This window comes from Pantherophis guttatus, chromosome 10 (genome assembly GCF_059756535.1).
Source record: "Pantherophis guttatus breed Tessera chromosome 10, ASM5975653v1, whole genome shotgun sequence".
Taxonomy (NCBI): Eukaryota; Metazoa; Chordata; class Lepidosauria; order Squamata; family Colubridae; genus Pantherophis; species Pantherophis guttatus.
Window position 1 is genome coordinate 9,635,811 of NC_142072.1, and position 18,977 is coordinate 9,654,787.

Here is an 18,977-nt window from a genome sequence, read left to right on the forward strand (position 1 = left end):
ACATCAGGGTTGTGCTTGACCTGGGGGGGAGCGGGGGGGAGCATGGCCAGAATGGGTGTGACCAGTTCAACGTCACTCGTGTCAGGGGCACCTGTGGCGGCCTGAGCGCTCTGCCAGCGAAAACAGGCTCCCAGCTCCGTTTTCATCTGCGACGGCCTCCTGCAACCCTCCGCCAGTGAAAACGGAGCTTGGGAAGGCCGCATACAGCTCGCCAGAGCTCCATTTTGGCTGGCAGAGGCCCTGTGGGCCAGTCCTTCACTGTTTCCAGGGTGGCACAGCAGGCCGATCTAAGCATCCCGTGGTCTGGATCTGGCTCCTGGGCCTTGAGTTTGACACCCCTGCTCTAACACCATCTGTTCTAGGGATAAAGCAATATTGCTAAATCTAAATCTAATATTTTCCAAGTTACTCAGATAGTCTTTTTCCCCTCACCCCCCAAAAAACCCCACAGCTTGTATTGATTTTAGATTTCTTAGGTTCAGCCCAGTAGTTGGTTCCTCTTACCTTCGCTACCGGTTCGGAACTGGGAGTGCGCGTGCTTGCACTTTGCTCACGCGCAGCACTTCTGCGCAAGCGTAGAGCATCCGTGATGACGTCTGTGTGGGTGGGCGGAGCCTCCCACCACCGCCACTACTGGTTTGCCCGAACCGGGGCAAACCGGTAGAAACCCACCACTGGTTCAGCCCAAGTTTCTGCTTTTTAATTTATTTTTTTCCCCTCAGTCCTTCTAACAGCCATGTGATATGTTTTGGAAAAGGTGCTTTTTTTTCTCTATACACCTATCCATTCATCAGTTACTGTGCTCTACCCTAATTGCACAGCAGCTGTTTCAAATTCTGCACCGATATGCACGAACTTTATGAATATGTGATGCTAAATTAGATAATTTTCTCATCCTAGCTAATGGCATTTAAAGTAGGTGTAGCAGCAGCTACTGGTTAGCAAAAATGATCAGTTATGTCACCCACCATGCTTTCAAAACCAGGGATAATAATAAACCCTTTTTCAGAAGAGAAAGGCTTAAATTAGATTTTATGACATGTAAGAGGGTCATAATAGAAATTTAATGTTACAGGGAGTCCTTGACTTACCATTCACTTAGTGACCGTTTGAAGTTACAGCACTGAAAAAAGACCATTTTTCATAGTATCCCCATGGTCACATGATCGAAACTTAAGTCTTGGCAACTGGCATGTATTTATGACGGTTGCAGGGTCCCAGGGTCATGTGATCACCTTTTGTGGCTTTCTGACAAGGAAAGCCAATGGGGAAGCCAGATTCACTTAATAATCAGGTTACTAACTTCGCCACTGCGGTGATTTACTTAACAACGGTGGCAAGAAAGGTCTTAAAATGGGGCAAAGTTCACTTAACGGTCTTGCTTAGCAACACAGATTTTGGCCTCGGTTGTGGTTGTAAATCAAGGACTGGTTACCTGTGATTTATTTTGGTTGACTTTAGAATAGAACAGAACAGAACAGAACAGAACAGAACAGAACAGAACAGAACAGAATTTTAGAATAGAAGTTTGGAATAGAATAGAATAGAATAGAATAGAATAGAATAGAATAGAATAGAATAGAATAGAATAGAATAGAATAGAATAGAATAGAACAATAGAGTTGGAAGGGACCTTGGAGGTCTTGTAGTCCAACCCCCTGCTTAGGCAGGGAACCCTACACCACTTCAGACAAATGGTTATCCAACATCTTCTTAAAAACTTCCAGTGTTGGAGCATTCACAACTTTTGGAGGCAAGTTGTTCCACTGATTAATTGTTCTAACTGTCAGGAAATTTCTCCTTAGTTCTGTCAAGGACCTAGGAGGACTTATCTCAAACGATCTAAGCCCCAGAGCTCACTGTAACAGCATTGCCAAAAAGGCATTAAGAGTTGTTAACCTTATTTTGCGAAGCTTCTTCTCTGGTAACATTGAATTGTTAACTAGGGCATACAAAACCTTTGCCAGACCAATTCTCGAATACAGCTCATCTGCCTGGAATCCATACTGTATATCGGACATTAATACGATTGAGCGGGTCCAGAGGTATTTCACGAGAAGAGTGCTCCACTCCTCTACTCACAATAGAATCCCTTATGCCACCAGGCTTGAAATTTTGGGCTTGGACAATCTGGAACTGCGCCACCTGCGGTCTGATCTCAGCATAGTACACAAAATTGTCTGCTACAACGTCTTACCTGTCATCGACTTCTTCAGCTTCAACTTCAATAATACACGGGCAAACAATTGATACAAACTGAAGGTAAACCGCTCCAAACTCGATTGCAGAAAATACGACTTCAGCAACAGAGTGGTTAACGCCTGGAATGTTCTACCCAACTCCGTTGTTACAGCTTCAAACCCTCACAGCTTCAACCTTAAACCATCTACCGTGGACCTCACCCCATTCCTAAGAGGTCCATAAAGGGGGCATGCATAAGCGCACCAGTGTGACTACCGTCCCTGTCTTACTGTCCCCATTTATCTGTACTTTGTTCATGTTTAGGTTCATACTTATCCTTGCTACCTTGTACATGTTTGACAAACAAATAAATAAAATAAAAAAAAAATAATAGTTCTAGGTTGCTTCTCTCCTTGATTAGTTTCCACCCGTTGCTTCTTGTCCTGCCCTCAGGTCCTTTGGAGAATAGCTTGTCTCCCTCTTCTTTGTGGCAGCCCCTGAGATATTGGAACACTTCTATCATGTCTCCCCTAGTCCTTCTTTTCATCAGATTAGTCATACCCAGTTCCTGCAACCGTTCTTCATATGTTTTAGCCTCCAGTCCCCAAATCATCACATAATATCGTTCAAATGCTTATTCCGCAAGTATCATTCACTAGCAGTTAAAAACTGCTAGTGAATGATTAACTGCTAGCAGTTAAAAACTGCTAGTGGACATACCTTTTTCAGGTTGTTACTCTGTCTTTCAGTGGAGTAACTAGAGATTGAATTAATCCCATGGCTTCTATTCCGTGGGTTCACCTAATGAAAGCAGGAACCACCGTTCAGAGCAATATACTCTGTATTCTGTTTCCTGGCTTTGATCTGATGAATCAGAGCAGCCAATGCATGTCCAGCAAAAAAATAAATAAAAAAAAATGGCCTTGTCCCAGACTGTATAAGCATTTGGAGTTAAATTGCTACCATTAGCCCCATTTGCCAAACAAATGGCAATATTATAAAGAAACATATTTCTTTACAATATTGCCATTTGTTTGTCTTTGTTTATTCTGTTGCATGCATGATTTCCTTGGTAGATATAAAGTAATTTTTCACCAGAGGATTTTGTGTGTGTGTGTGTGTGTGTGTCTGTGTGTGTGCATGTGTGTAATTGCTCTCCAGGCAGGGGAGACTCTCCTCTCCAATGACTGCTCTGAGAAGAACACTTGCCACCCATCTAACCAACTCATCCGTGTCAAGAACCACTGTGCTGCGGGAGAGACATGTATGCTCACAGCCAAAGGGTACGGCTGCATAAGGCAGGAAGGCCGCTGCACTCTCAGCCCAGAAACGTGGTTCAGCTCCTTTGATGGAGTCCAAGGGAAGCTTATCACCAGTGGTGTTTACAAGCTGGCATCCTATTGCGATGAGGACTCGCCTACCTGGTTTAAACTGGTGGTGGATATCAATGATTGTGACGATCACCTGGTGCCCGCTGCTACCGCCATCTACGTCTTCTTCCGGGAAGCATTCATCACGGTGACCAACTTCAAGGAGACTTGGGTAAGCTGTTGCCCACCACGGGTCACGTAATCTCCATTTGCATCTTTCTTGGCTGGTTCTCAATGAGCAAAGTCAACGGGGAAAGCTACAGTAGTGGCCAAAATTGTGGAAACCTTTTGGGAAAAGTGTATTTTCTAAAACTAACTAATAACACCACTTTTTTGGGGGGGGGAGTAATACCATCAAAGTAGATATCAATGGAAAGACAATTGAATCAAGAATGTAATGCAATAACTTTTATGAAGGATTTGCTATTAGAATAGCAGTTATAAAGAAGAAAAGTGAAACGAGTTGTACAAAAATTATCACCGTAGAAAAAAAGAGATATACAAAAATTACCACCATGTCAGTTAATACTTAGTTGGGTAACCTTTAGCATGAATTACGGCCTTACAACGTCTTCCCATGGAGCGAACCAAGTCTTTTAGTTCTGCAGCTGTTATAATGTGAAATCAAGATTGAATGATTGCTTCTATGAACTGGGTTTTATTGCTGGGTCGCTTCTGACTAACAAGTTTCTTTAGTCGGCTCCATAGATTTTCAATTGGGTTAAGGTCTGGGCTATTCCCTGGGCCATATTCCAGCAGTGGAATATGATTATCTTGAAATGCCAAAAAAAAAAAAAAAAAGTGGTGTTATTAGCCATCAAACCTCAAAAATACACTTTTCCCAAAAGATTTATACAATTTTGGCCACTACTGTAGATTGGCTTAATGCTTTCATGATTCACTTAAGAACTTCAGTGATTTGCTGAAAAAGCACTGCAGAAAAGGTGGTAAAACTGGGTGCAACACCCAATGACCATCTCACTTAGCAACTAAATTCTGGTCCCAATTGTGGCCATAAGTTGAAGACTAGTACCTATACTCAAGTCCACGACCCACAATAGCAGAGTCTGGAGCCCAAGAAACCTCACATTCCATGTCTCCATTGCTTTCCTTTCAGGTCAATGGACTCTTGGTCCAGCTGCCCCACACCATCTCTTCGGCCATCTCTATCACTGAAGCTCAGGACAGCATCGTTATCAATCAAAACTCCCAGCTACAAATTCTCTACAGTCCCAATGGGAAAATAACCGTGAAGGTCACCAGCAACCTGGCAGGGAAGTTATGTGCCCCTTGTGGGAACTTCAACAACGACACTTCGGATGACTTAAAGCTGCCTAATGATCAGATGGCAGATAACATCGCTGAGGTTGTTGACGCTTGGAAGGCCAGAGATTTCTTAGGATGGTAAGTAATGCTATTTGCAGTTTATGACAGTTTTAAAATATCCAGACTTTGTTGGAGAAACTATATCATCAGGATAGCCCTCAACTTATGACCGTAATTGTGCCCACAATTACGGTCATAAGTTATGCCAGTTGCTAATTGGGTCACCATGAGACAGTATCTGACATTACAATCTTTTAGTAGCGGTTGTAAAGCAAGGCCATTAAGCAACTCTATTGTCCGCAATCGGCATTTTTTTTTGCTAGAAATGGGAAGAAAATGTCAAATTGCCATCACGTGACTGTGGAGCACTGCTAATGGCCATATGTCAAGGTTCCGACTAACGAACCCAAGTAAATCACAACTCTGAGACTGGAATCTTCCTCATAGGACAGTTGCTGAGTGCCAAGACATGATCATGTTCCAATTCCTTCTACAGAGGAATTATTGAGTCTGTCATCTACACCTCTATATCTGTCTGGTTTGGTTCTGCAACCCAACAAGACAGACACAGACTTTAGAGGATAATTAGAACTGCAGAAAAAACTATTACTACCAACCTGCCTTCCATTGAGGACCTGTATACTGCACGAGTCAAAAAAAAAAAAAGGCTGTGAACATATTTACAGAGCCCTCGCATCCTGGACATAAATTGTTTCAACTCCTACCCTCAAAACGACGCTATAGAGCACTGCACACCAGAACAACTAGACACAAGGACAGTTTTTTTCCTGAACGCCATCACTCTGCTTAACAAATAATTCCCTCAACACTGTCAAACTATTCACTAAGTCTGCATTACTATTACTATTAATCTTCTCATCGTTCCTATCACCCACCTTCTCCCACTTATGACTGCATGACTGTAACTTTGTTGCTTGTGTCCTTACGATTTATACTGATTGTTTCCTAGTATGATTCGATTGCTTATTTGTACCCTTATGGCTATCATTAAGTGTTGTACTTTATGATTCTTGACAAATTTATCTTTTCTTTTTATGTACACTGAGAGCCTATGCACCAAAGACAAATTCCTTGTGTGTCCAATCACACTTGGCCAATAAAGAATACTATTATCTATGTGACTGCAGGGAGATGCCCTTAGCTGTCAGAATTTCAAATCCAGGTTGTAAGTAGTCCTGGGAAGGTCTGTCGTAAGTTGAAACAGTCCCCTAAGCAACCGGTCAAGAAGCACTAAACCCACTATTGATCACTTTCTGCAATGATTAAACAGCAGTGAAGAATTTCTATTCCTGTACTTAGTCTTCCAAAATAGGAAATATGCAGGCTCAGATTGAACCTTCATAGTGAATTGGTGAAAAGAGACTTCTAAGAACTCCTAGAAGTTAGCTCTATATAGCAACAGCAAAACAAAACAGAACAGAACAACAGAGTTGGAAGGGACCTTGTAGGTCATCTAGTCCAACCCCCACTCAAGCAGGAGACCCTACGCATTTTCTGACAAATAGCAGTCCAATTTCTTCTTGAAAATCTCCAGTGATGAAGCTACCACAACTTCTGAAGGCAAACTGTTCCATCGGTTGATTGTTCTCACTGTCAGAAAATTTCTCTTTATTTCTAGGTTGAATCTCTCCTTGATCAGTTTCTATCCATTATTCCTTGTCTGGCCTTTGGGTGCTTTGGAAAATAGGTTGACCCCTTCCTCTCTGTGGCAGTCCCTCAAATATTGAAATATTGCTATCATGTCTCCCCTGGTCCTTTTCTTCACTAGCACTAGCACTTAGACTTATATACCACTTCATAGTGCTTTAAAGCACTCTCTAAGCAGTTTACAGAATCAGCAACAATCTGGGTCCTCATTTTACCGACCTTGGAATCTGAATCAACCTTGAGCCGGTCTGAATCGAACTACTGGCTATGGGCAGAATTAGCCTGCAATTCTGCATTCTAATCACTGCGCCATAACTTTGTCTTCTGCTTCTTTCCACAGTTACTAATTCCCAAGAGAACTGATGCTGTTTTGAATGGTAAGTGATTCTCCAAATTAGAAGTTGCTCCATCATGGATATAATCTGAATTACAGAGATATCGTATCTGAATTATCAGATTTTGGGCTTGATTTTTCCTCCTTAAGTCTTCTTCAAACAAAAGATGATGGAATGGGTAGCAGGAGATACCCAGGAGAATACATTTGGTGTTTGATATATTAATATGCAATCAATTATTAAGTCCGGTAGTCAAGAATAGAATCCCCATATGAAATAGTAGCATATAATAAGCAGATTGCTATCATCTTAATGGCCTGTAGACTCCCATAAGCATCTGTCTGTCTACTGTAAGAACTACAAGAACCTTTTATCATAAGCTTTATCTTCAACAGGGCAAATTGCTTTGTGAATGCCAGTGGGAACTCCGCATCTGGTACCCCACTGGCATACTCAGAACCCAAAATGTGCAAAGCTATTGCTTTTAGCAAGCAAGCATTATAAATTAATACACACGCTATAAGTCCTTTGATATCGTTGATATATTTATGCAAACTCATTTTCTTAAGTACTTCTGAATGTATTTGTGTGAAGTATCTCCACACACATATGCAATATTTAAAGGAGAAGAGGGGATTACGTTATATCCGGGATGGAAGTAACACCGATGGTTCAAAATGAACAACTGTGTTACCATATGCCATATCCATTGCTGAGGAATATGCATTCGTCCATAATGTGATTTCATTGGACACTAGCTTAATCTTTCTAAACATGGTGGGAGAAAACTCAGGCAAATACAACATTCCCCAGAATCCTCTTCTTTCTTTCTTGTATTGTAGGGGTAGTGTTCACATAAAACCCTTAGCTTAGTGGTGGGATTCAGCCAGTTCGGGCCAGTTCGGGTGAACCAGTTGTTAAAATGCTGGCTGGCTCTGCCCCTCCCCTTCCAGAAGTCTCCACGTGCCCCATTTTTGCTCCGAGGAGGCTGCAGGGAGGCCTATTAGGCCCAAAATAGGTCGTGGGGGAAGGGGTGACACAGCGCGGCCCGCTTTTGCTCCCAGGAGGCTGCAGGGAGGCCTACTAGGCCCAAAACAGGGCATGGGGGGTGATGTGCCCCCCGCTGCCCGTTTTTGCTCCCGGGGAGTGCAGGAGGCCGAGTGCTGCCTGTCACACACCCCTGGCCATGCCCACCATGGCCACGCCCACCCAGCCGGTCATTAGGGCAGAGAACCGGTTGCTAAATTAGTTGAATCCCACCACTGCCTTAGCCTGGTGCTTGGTGCAAACTAGTGGTGGGTTTCAAAATTTTTTACTACCGGTTCTGTGGGGTGGCTTGGTGGGCATGGTAGGGGAACGATACTGTAAAATCTCCATTCCCTCCCCAATCCAGGGGAAGGTTACTGCAAAATCCCCATTTCCTCCTGATCAGCTGGGACTTGGGAGGCCGAGAATAGATGGGGGCGGGGCCAGACAGAATTTTTACTACCAGTTCTCTGAACTACTCAAAATTTCCGCTACCAGTTCTCCAGAACTGGTCAGAATGTGCTGAAACCCACCTCTGGTGCAAACCTAGTTTTTTTTTTTCGCCATCAGCACAACATTCTCAGTTAGATCAGACTGGGTGGGAGCCAGCCATAATTTTGTAGCATTAAATCCTCTTTCTTTCCCAATAGATTGCTTCCCGTTCTAAGGACAGGCCGGCTGTGATCCCTCCCTTGCCACGAGGCCTCTTCAGATGTCACTTACTAGGAAGGAACCTCAACGGAGCATGACAGAACAATATTTACTCCCTCCCCACTACTCAGAAAGTGTCTACTACCCGATTCCACCGCCATTTACTGACTCATCCTGAAACTGTGACCAAAGTCCCTTGCCACCAACTTTACTATCAGAGTTATGTGCTTTTGTGCAGAGAACATTGTGGACGGACATAGAACTATTTATAGCAAGAGAAGGCTAGGCATCTTTTTACCACTTAATGACATTTCTAGAATGGGGTGAATAATAGCCAGAATCAGACTCAATGCCTTTATTCACCAATCTCTCTCTATCTCTCTCTCTCTCTCTCTCTCTCTCTCTCTCTCTCTCTCTCTCTCTCTCTCTCTCTCTCTCTCACACACACACACACACACACACACACACACACCACATCTTGGAAAGCAACACACACACACACACACACACACACACACACCACATCTTGGAAAGCACCAGTGCCATCAGCTCAATCTTGTCACACTCTTCTCTTCTCACTATGTAGGTGGAATGCCTTTAAAAGGTGTTTTCTGTGTCAGATATGTATTTACCTTGGCACACCCAATGTTTATCGGATGTTCATCTCTGGATTAGGGCACTTTACACTTCCCAATCCTTGATAAAGCAGTTTAAATGCAACAGGAACAGAGGGAATCAGTAAGGAACACCAAAAGTGATCGGAGCCCAAATTTCAGCAGACCAATAACAAAAAAATAAAGAACAACATCCAGTGAGTATCCTGCCTCCTCTGGACTATCAAAAATGGTGGGGTAACAAAATCCTTATCCACCCCATGTGTCATACAAATGGAAATAAAACAATCAGTGTGCTTGATCCATTGATCATGGTTTGCAAAAAATCTGAGCAGTTACTATGAGGAAAAGCTTTCAGTTCCAAACTACCATTCCAATGAAACATTTAAAAGTCATGAAGGTGAAATTATAGTATGTTATCAGCCATACTGATTTCTTCCCAAAAGTTGTCACAAAGGTTTATTGGATGGAAGGACAGAAAAATCAAAACAATGCATATGTACAAGCATCAGGAACAAAAATATTCCAAAAATTGAACCATTTACACAGCTTAAATTTCATTTCATCAGTTGTTTCCAAAGCAGCAATTCTTAATTCTTTTAATGACTCCTTTGCTATCAGCTATTAATTACTGAGCTGTGTGGTGTCAAAATTCTGGTCCAGAGGAAATACTTTATTTCAATTTTTAGACCTTATAAACTAGAAAGCACAATTTATCTCTTTATCGTGCCTTAATATTTTTTTTAAAGAAATCTAATCAGCAGCCTTGCATGATTTCAGCCCCAGGATGCTATCTGTGGACAGAATGACTTCTCCAGAAACAATTCTGCAGGTATAGAGATAGATAGATAGATATTTTATTGACACAGTTTGGGGTTTTTATAATGCCTTCTTGGGGCACTGCAGATAAAGCATCTTTAAGGGCACAGCAGCAGAGAGCCATGGTCACTTGTGGAGGTTGATGGACTGGATCGACCTTTTGAATTATTGCTTGCTAGAAAAGAGAAAGAAAAAATAAATTGGATTATTATCGACTCCATAGCCACAGTTTCTTTCTTGCTATAAGTGATATTCAAGAGGGTTAATATTGGTAAGAACCCAGTTAAAGCATCTAAGCAGCCAAAACAGCTTACAAACCCAAAGCCAACCTGAATAAAAAAAGTATCTTAAAACAAGACAAAAAGCTACTGGAAATCCACTTTCTTTGGGACGATGGTGCTGAGGCGATCTTGGCCTCAGTTAGCACCCAGTGTTGTGATCTAGGCTTTGTGAGACAGCAAAAAGCACACAATTAGTCCCAAGAACCTTCTTTTTATTTCAACAGCTGTGAATTCTGTTCATTCACAGCCCGTAATGAGTCACAAATAGTTTGTAAAGGGTCTGAAAGAAGTCTGCCATAGTCCTTCGGGATAAGGCTGATAAGCACCCACCTTTATCTCCCTGGACATGCTGCCAAAGGCCTAATTGGCAATTAGCTTTGCAAGGTCATATGGAGCACAGAGTCAAAACGCAGCTTCAGAATTTAAACCAACCAGAATGAACAAAATTGCTTCCTGCAAAGGCTCATGTGCTTTTGCTCCTCCTTTATGTCTTATGGGAGGGGCCAATGATCTCCAAGCCCTACTCCCGAGTCGTCACTTTTGTTTTAACTGTTCTTGCCTTCTGGCAGCTCTGCACATGCGCGCACTGGGAACAGGCTCCCCCTGTTCCTCTGCCTCGCTGATATCTGACTCTGGAGGCTCAGGAGGCAGCACATAACTCCCAGATGGCCTTGGCCCCCTCTCTGCCTCTGACGCAGAGCCCTCGTCCGAGCCTTCCCCAGACTCCAGGACTGGCCTATGTTCCTCCCCAACCTCCTCACTGTCTCACTGTCTCCACAGGCAGCTGCGGACCACAATACCTACATCCTAAATTTTAAAAAGAAAGCACCCACAATTTTTTTCCAGATCTAAGAGCAACATTACAGAAAAATCAGGAAACCAGATCAAGAAGATCAAGCATGGAACAGTATTTAATGGAGATTTTGAAAAATATGGAGATTGCTAGACTTAGACTCATTGAGTATTATATCGAACTGTATTGATTTGACCATGGATGGCTGCTTCAATGCCATCAAAAGAAAAAAAAAAATCCATGCCTCCTATATGCAGATCGACACTTTGAATTTAAGGCAGTTTCAAGCTTATTTAAACATCATTTGATCTGGGCCCAGAAACTTAGACTTTAATGCATTTGAATCTGCGGTATCTCATTTCCTATACCATATTACATACGCTCATGGGTTATTGGAGAGCTCATTACAATTAGACTCATTGCTTTACATTTTTAGCATTGTTGAAGGCTCTTTGTGGATTTCTGGGGTGACAGGCTGCCTTCTGGCTATTTCTAATTGAAAAGATTGGTCTACCGCTGCAAGTAAATTGGATAGGAAAACTGCCTCCCTTTCAGCTAAGTTTTGAAAGCCCTTGCAAATAAATCTCTATCTCTATCCTCTTTGTCTTCATCCCTATCTATCAATCATCTCTATCCCTGTCTATCTCCATTGCTATCTCTATCATCTCTATCTATCTCTGTCTTCATGGCTATCTCTATCATCTCTATTATTTCTTATCTATATCATTTCTCTATCATCTCTATCTCTCATCTCTGTCTCTCCATCAACTTTATCTCTCATCTCTCTCTCATCTCTCTCTCCTCTATCTTCTATTTTCTATCTCTATCTTCTATCTCTATTTCCTATCTCTGGCTCCTGGCCTTTTGCATGAAGACAGCTACTGGATAGGGAGAGCAGGAAAAAAAAAGTGAGAGAAAGATTGCCCCAAAGAGAGACAAATAGTTTTCTCTATTCATATTTCATTTTGCCCACGCCAACCTCTGTTTTTCACTCTGATAGCATGCATTCTTAACAGATTGTCCCAATGGGAACACAGTTCTGGACAAGGAAAAAAAAAAAAAACACCACTCCAGCTGTGCACTCCTAAATCAGAGAATAAATGACTAAAGCTTTAACTTACCAGTGGATGAAGTCTGTGGCCTTCCATGCATCAATCACCTCAGAAATGTCTCCTACAACTTGTCCATCGGGTAGCGTGAGGTCATCAGAGAGGTCACCATTGAAGTTTCTGCAGGATCCACATAGCTTGCCTGCCAGGCTGTCTTTGACCTTCACGGATACTTCTCCTTTGAGGTCAAAGACAACCTGAAGAGCTGTTCCATGTCTAATTGTGACAACATCTTCGGCGATGCTCACAGACACGGTTTTAAAAAGGGAAGCTGGAAGTTTCACCTTTTTTCCATTCACCTGAACAGAAAATGATCGTGGGATATGTTAAGTTTATTGAAATGCTACATCTTCAAATGAGGGTCAGAGTTCAAAACTGGGGGAAATGGTCTAATCAGAGCAGGTGATAGCAAAATTAGCCAGAATTGCCCTTGTGTTTGTTTTAGAGGTAAAAGATAAGTGGAAAGGAGGACATTAATTGTATGAAATTAAAAATGGCTTCCCTGTACAAATTTCTATCTGAAAATACAGAAGATTTAATTCATTTTTCTTTGTTAATACCCATTAACCAATACACTGAATTCACAGTGGGTCTTTAAACCATTTCTGTTAATATTTAGTGGAAAATTTAAAGGAAGGTTTAACTCAGGGATGGGGTGATTATGATCCCACACATTCCCTTTTCAGTCACCTTCAGAACCCCTGTGATTATGAATGCTGTTTTGTGACAGAAAGTAACATAAAAATGATGTGTGAGTCCTAAAATAAACACAATACAGTTTTAAAACAAAGCACACCTTCAAAATCCCCCCCCCAAAAAAAACGAAACAAAAAACGGGGGAGGGGGGGCAAACTAGAACTGGGCACAATCAGACCTTCCAGAATTTTCCATCAAATTTACAGGCAGAAATTGAGTGGATAATTAACTTTCTTCACAACAAGGCAAAGTCTTTGGGGCAAGCCTTCTCCTGAGCAGCAAAAATAGTGTGACAGTAGAAAGTACTTGTTTTTGAAGTAAGATTGTTCTTTTCTTCAGGTAGACATAATGATTGGAAAGTATAATTTACCAAGCGTGCCATGGAATATTCTTTTAATTGTTGGGTTTTAGTCTTTATACACCACCCGGAGTCACTGTGGTGAGATGGGTGGCCGTATAAACAATTTAAAGAAATGAAATAAATACTGATAGTCCTCCGTTTATGACCACAATTGTGCCTGATTCCCTCTATGATCCTTTTTCTGCTTTTAGTTGTTAAGTGAATCATGTGGTTGTTAAGCAAATCTGGCCATACCCATTGATTTTGCCTGGAGGTAGCTGGCTATGAATGGTGATCATGTGACCCTGTAACTATCGCCAATATATATCAATTGCCAAGTATCTGAATTTTGATCACATGACTATGGGGATATTGCAATGGTGGCAAGTATGATTAGAGGTTGTAAGTCACTTTTTTCAGTGCCATTGTAACTTTGAACAGTCGCTAAACGAGTGGTTGTAAGTTGAGCACCACCTGTAATAGCCTACCGTGTACACATTGGGACAAAATTCAAATTCAGTTAGGCATTGTTTTTCAACCATGGCAGCTTTAAGATATGTGGACCAACTCCCAGAATTCCCCAGCCAGCATGGAGAATTCTGGGAGTTGAAGTCCACATACCTTAAAGCTTCCATGGTTGAGAAACACTGCATTAAGGTGTTTAACTCCACCACAAGTTTCCTTTGTTTACAGCACCAAGAATCACCAACTCAAACTTTCTTACCCAAACTTCCTTGTCTTGATTGACAGCAAGAACAGCCTCTTGGAAGAAGATGTAGATGGCCGAAACTGAGCTCATTTTACCATTGCAGCCCCTGAAATCCACCACCAGTCGAAACCACATCTGGGCTGCTTCGTCACAGAGAGAGGCCATCACATAGGCACCGTCATAAAGTATTGTCCCAGAGACACCATCAAAGGTGGTCAGTTCTGCTTCTAAACTGAGGTGGCATTCCGCTTCCTGCTTGAAGCAACCATGTCGGCCATTTTGAAGGGCGCAAACCTTCCCTTGGGGGCAGCTGGTTTTATTGCAGGTGAGCTGGCCTGACGCATGGCAGATGCAATTTTCCGAACAACCCCCGGAGAGAACGCTTTCTTCAGCCTATGGCAGAACGCAGCGAAACAAAAAATAATTCATAAATATCAATATCTCAATATCTCAGAAAGGATTTTTAAAAAAATCTCTGTCAGATAAACATAGAGATTTCACCTAACATCGAAAAAGCTGACATTTTAATCTTACACACCCTTAAAGGGATGGCCTGTCCATCTAAACCAGGGCTAGCCAACCTTGCAACTTTAAAACTTGTGGACCTCAACTCCCAGAATTCCCCAGCCAGCCTAACAACCATACAGCTGGTTGGGGAATGCTGGGAACAGAAGTCCACAAGTCTTAAAGTTGCAAGGTTGGACAACCCTAATCTAAAAGTGCTTTTTTTTTTTTTGGCATAGGTAAAAGTAAAGGTTCCCCTCGCACATATGTGCTAGTCATTCCCGACTCTAGGGGGCAGTGCTCATCTCCATTTCAAAGCCAAAGTACCAGCACTGTCCGAAGACATCTCCGTGATCATGTGGCTGGCATGACTAAATGCCAAAGGCACACGGAACACTGTTACCTTCCCACCAAAGGTGGTCCCTATTTATCTACTTGCATTTTTTACGTGCTTTCAAACTGCTAGGTTGGCAGAAGCTGGGACAAGTAATGGGAGCTCACCCCTTTACATGGCACTAGGGATTCGAACCGCTGAACTGCTGAACTTTCGATCAACAAGCTCAGCGTCTTAGCCACTGAGCCACCACATCCCTTTCTGGCATATCAAGAAATAAATTCAGCGATGCTTTTCTGTATCCTTTCTCCATTACACTAACTCTGCACACACCTTTTCTGTCTAGAATGTGGCAGTCTCTGTCAATTTCCAGTAGGGAAAAGAAGCCCTTCTAATTATTGAAGCATTATTGGAGTTTTGCATATTTAAGACCTATGGCCCATCTCAATGCACAGGCAAATGAAGGACTGGGGTACGACAGATTCTCAAACTGTAGGACAAGTCGATTGCAAACAGGAAATGCCGAGTTAATTATTTTGCAGCATCTCAGTTCAATATTTTTATACCCCCCTAGTGTGTGTGCATCGGAGCAGAAGAGCTTCTGGTCCCTCTTCTCTTGGCATCACTATTTAGGGAATTTATTTAGGGAATTTATTTAGGGAATTTATATTGTCGCCTATTCACACATGGCGACCCAAGGCTGCTTATAGAATATAAAACCTCATATAAAACAGTAAAACTAATAAAAGAAGAGTCATATAATTAATAACTATAATAAAATCACCCCCACCCCACTACCTAAGTGACAGGACCTCACATGAGCCATTTAATGGGCTCCATCCTGCTCTGGGTTCCCCAGGCCTGCTGGCAGAACCAGGTCTTCAGTGCCTTCCAGAACAGTGCTAGAGTGGATACCATTCTAATCTCTGGGGGGATGATGTTCCAGAGAGAGGGGACCACCATGGAGAAGGCCCTTCTTCTGGGTCCCACCAGGTGTATCTCCCTAGGGGATGGGACCCACAACATTCCCTGCCTCCCTATATATACTATAGCTCTGCACCAGCGGTGAAATCCACTTACCTTCACTACCGGTTCGGAAACGGGAGCGTGTTGTGCGTGCACATGCTACACGCATGCACACCTCTTTTGTGCATGCACAGATGGTAAAAAAGGGGACATAATGATGTCCTGGCGGTTGGGTGGAGTCTCCTGCCGCCGGTGCTACCAGTTCGGCGAACCGGATAGAACCGGGGGGATTTCACCGCTGCTCTGCACATTCATGAAACAGCTAAGAACAGTTCTGGTACCAACCTTCATGTAGCGTCCCTCATGTACACAGCCACATTTGTCCAGGGAAATGCACTTTTCCCCATCAGAAATGTAGCCATCATTGCACTGGCAGCCTTCAAAGCATTTCTCAGTACATTGGATTGGAGAAGATAGACCAGCACAGGTAAAATCACTGGATCTGGTACACAGCTCGTAGTGACTGTTATGTGGGCAAGTTAAGGCTGAGGAAAGAAGGAAAGCAGAATTAGAGAACTTCAATATAAAGTGTCCATGATTTTCATGCTTTGAGGAAAGAGATAGCTTAATTGCATGTGTAATAGGGGATGAACCTCAACATTGCCATTATCTAATGTGGTCAAATTGACTAACTTAATGAGATCCTAAGCCTAATTTCAAAACTCTCCACAGGAGATCAGGTTCTATCTTTAGTAAGAGATGCTTTTCTCCTTTTCATGTAATCAACACTTAGAAGAAAGAAGAGGGTGTTATTAATAATAATAATATAGGATGTCCAGGGGTGGGTTTCACATTAAGTTACTACCGGTTCGCCCCACATGTGCACGCTCGCTTCATGCACGCATGCGCCCAGCCTCAAAAACATGCCTAAATAGGATGGCATAGAGCCAGGGCGGGGGGGGGGGGCACCCACGATTTCCTCTACCGGTTCGGATTAACCTGTCCGAACCGGCTGAATACCACCTCTGAGGATGTCCATACTGGAATGTCTTCGAAGAAAATGATAACTTTGTCCATATAGTCACCAGATGTTGAGCTTGACTATGATACCACAGGTTTGCTACATCTCCATCTCCCATAAGATACCAATAGATCACAGAAAATATGATCCTCAGTGCTAAATGAACAGACGATAATGAGGCTCTTTAGCATATTAAAATAGTGGTTAGCTAAGCTATCTTTATGCCTTCAGAGAAAGGTGAAAAGCAAAGATAAATTAGACTGCCATTGGCTGAGCTGGTCATATCACAGATAAGATAAATCCGGCAGAGAAGGCAAGGTAAGTAACAAATAAGAAAAAAGTAGTTCATCGATTTCTACACTTATATGTCATCAAATAATTTTAAGGTTAAACTCTTTTAACCTTTTGAAAAGCACTCAAGACCTGGAATAAGGTGAGTTTTGTGAGATGAACCTCTTGTGGGCTGCATAGGAAAGCTTAGCTAGGTGCCAAATCTTTTCATTTTAATATTTTGGATTTTATTGTACGTAGATGTGGTTGTGAGCTGCCTAGAGTTTGGCACAAGCTGGGTGGCTATTTAAATGTTTAAATAGATAAGTAACAATTAATAAATAAAATTTATAGATCATAGAGTTGTATCAGGTGTAAAAGGTGTATTCTATTGAAGCATCTTTTCAAAATTAGTTTTAGGACTGCCTATATGCAGGGGTGGGATTCAGCCGGTTCAGACCAGTTCGGGCGAACCGGTAGCTCTGACGATCAGCTGGGAGCGAACCGGTTCATTCCGACGATCAGATCAGCCCACCCACACGCCCCTGCACTTTACTTACCTTTATCTTCTCAGCTGATTGGCACGGCAGAGCGGATTGCCATGCCTCAGCTACTTTACTCCCAAGTGGTAACACAGATTTGTAAAACTGTGTTTTACACAGTTGTATTTGTAAAACTGCGAAGTGCGCAATCACTGAACCGGTTGTTAAACCGGCAGCATCCCACCACTGCCTATATGGTTTTCTTCCCCTACCCCATTTAATTTTTTTAATGCCTATTGGTAATCCTCGATTTATGACCATAACTAAGACCAGAATTTCTGTTGCTAAGTGATGTGGTTGTTATCTGAGTCGTGTCCAATTTTATGACTTTTTTGCCATGTTTGTCGAGCAAATTATGCAATCTTTAAGCAAATATGGCTTCCTCTATTGACTTTCCTTGTTGGAAATCTCTAAACCACCACCCTTCCCGAAAATTGCAAGTGGCAATTACATGACCCAAGATTCTGCAACCATTGTAAATACTTGCTGGATGCTAAGCGCCAGAATTTTGATCATGTGAGCGACGGGATGCTGCAACAGTTGTAAGTATGAGGACCAATCACTGGTGCCAGTGAGGTGTGTAATATGTATATACCATGATATAAGATCATACACCAGAGTAATATACATGTTGCACAGAATATGATGTACATATGGAAACGTATGACTAGTTTTTTTCCCTAACTACTTGTATAAGGATTATTTCTTTATATTATTCATATATTATTATGAATATTCATATATTATTATGAATATTATTTCTTTATATTATTCATGTTGTCTTGTATTCTTGTATGGACTGCACCAGTAGAGGCTAAACCAATTTCATCGTATACATGATGTACAATGACAATAAAGGCTTTGGTTTTGACTTTGACAATCATAAGTCACTTTCTTAAGTGCCGTAGTAACTTCAAACAGTCCTTAAGTAAATGTTCATAAGTTGAGGACCCAAAGGTAGTTTAGATGAAGGGATGGTTCCATGTTAGGGCTGAAATGGGGTTCAACCTGAGTTTCCTGAATTTGAAGGCAACACTCTTAACATCTAGACCAGGAGTGTCAAACTTGATTTCATTGTGGGCCGCATCAGGGTTGTGTTTGACCTTGGGGGGCCGGGATGGGCATGGCCAGGGTGGGCGTGGCCAGCTTGACGTCACTCAGGCATTGGGGGCACCTGTGGTGTCCAGATCGCTCTGCTAAGTGAAAACGGGCTCCCGATCTTTGTTTCAGCTGGGATGGCCTCCTGCAACCTTCTGTCAGTGAAAATGGAGCTTGGGAGGGCCGTGCACAGCTCTCCTGAGCTCCGTTTTCACTGGCAGAAGGTTGCAGGAGACTGTGGCAGCTGAAAACGGCGCTCGGGAGCCCATTTTCAATGGCAGAAGCACCATAGGCCGGTCCACCGTTGTTTCCAGGGTGGCCCTG

At 42.5% G+C, this 18,977-nt stretch overlaps 2 protein-coding genes across 10 annotated transcripts in view; one reads left to right on the forward strand and one right to left on the reverse strand.

The window, feature by feature from the left end:
* LOC117669319 (IgGFc-binding protein-like) overlaps positions 1–13,379 on the forward strand; it is a 39,093-nt gene extending 25,714 nt beyond the window's left edge. For 8 of the 9 annotated variants that reach the window (XM_087876401.1, XM_087876406.1, XM_087876405.1 and 5 more), the window contains 4 exons: positions 3,343–3,723; positions 4,669–4,955; positions 6,886–6,922; positions 8,557–13,379. In XM_087876401.1, the coding sequence (XP_087732527.1) occupies positions 3,343–3,723; positions 4,669–4,955; positions 6,886–6,892 (675 nt within the window). In that variant the 3' untranslated portion in view covers positions 6,893–6,922; positions 8,557–13,379. Of the gene's footprint in view, positions 1–2,105; positions 3,292–3,342; positions 3,724–4,668; positions 4,956–6,885; positions 6,923–8,556 lie in introns of those variants that run through there. The other variant, XM_087876409.1, reaches the window with a different exon arrangement.
* FCGBP (Fc gamma binding protein) overlaps positions 9,618–18,977 on the reverse strand; it is a 51,179-nt gene continuing 41,819 nt past the window's right edge. The window contains exons 17-20 of the mRNA XM_034423527.2: positions 16,068–16,267; positions 13,934–14,311; positions 12,186–12,472; positions 9,618–10,165 (exon numbers count right to left, since the gene is read on the reverse strand). Of these exons, the coding sequence (XP_034279418.2) occupies positions 10,156–10,165; positions 12,186–12,472; positions 13,934–14,311; positions 16,068–16,267 (875 nt within the window). The 3' untranslated portion in view covers positions 9,618–10,155. The remainder of the gene's footprint in view (positions 10,166–12,185; positions 12,473–13,933; positions 14,312–16,067; positions 16,268–18,977) is intronic.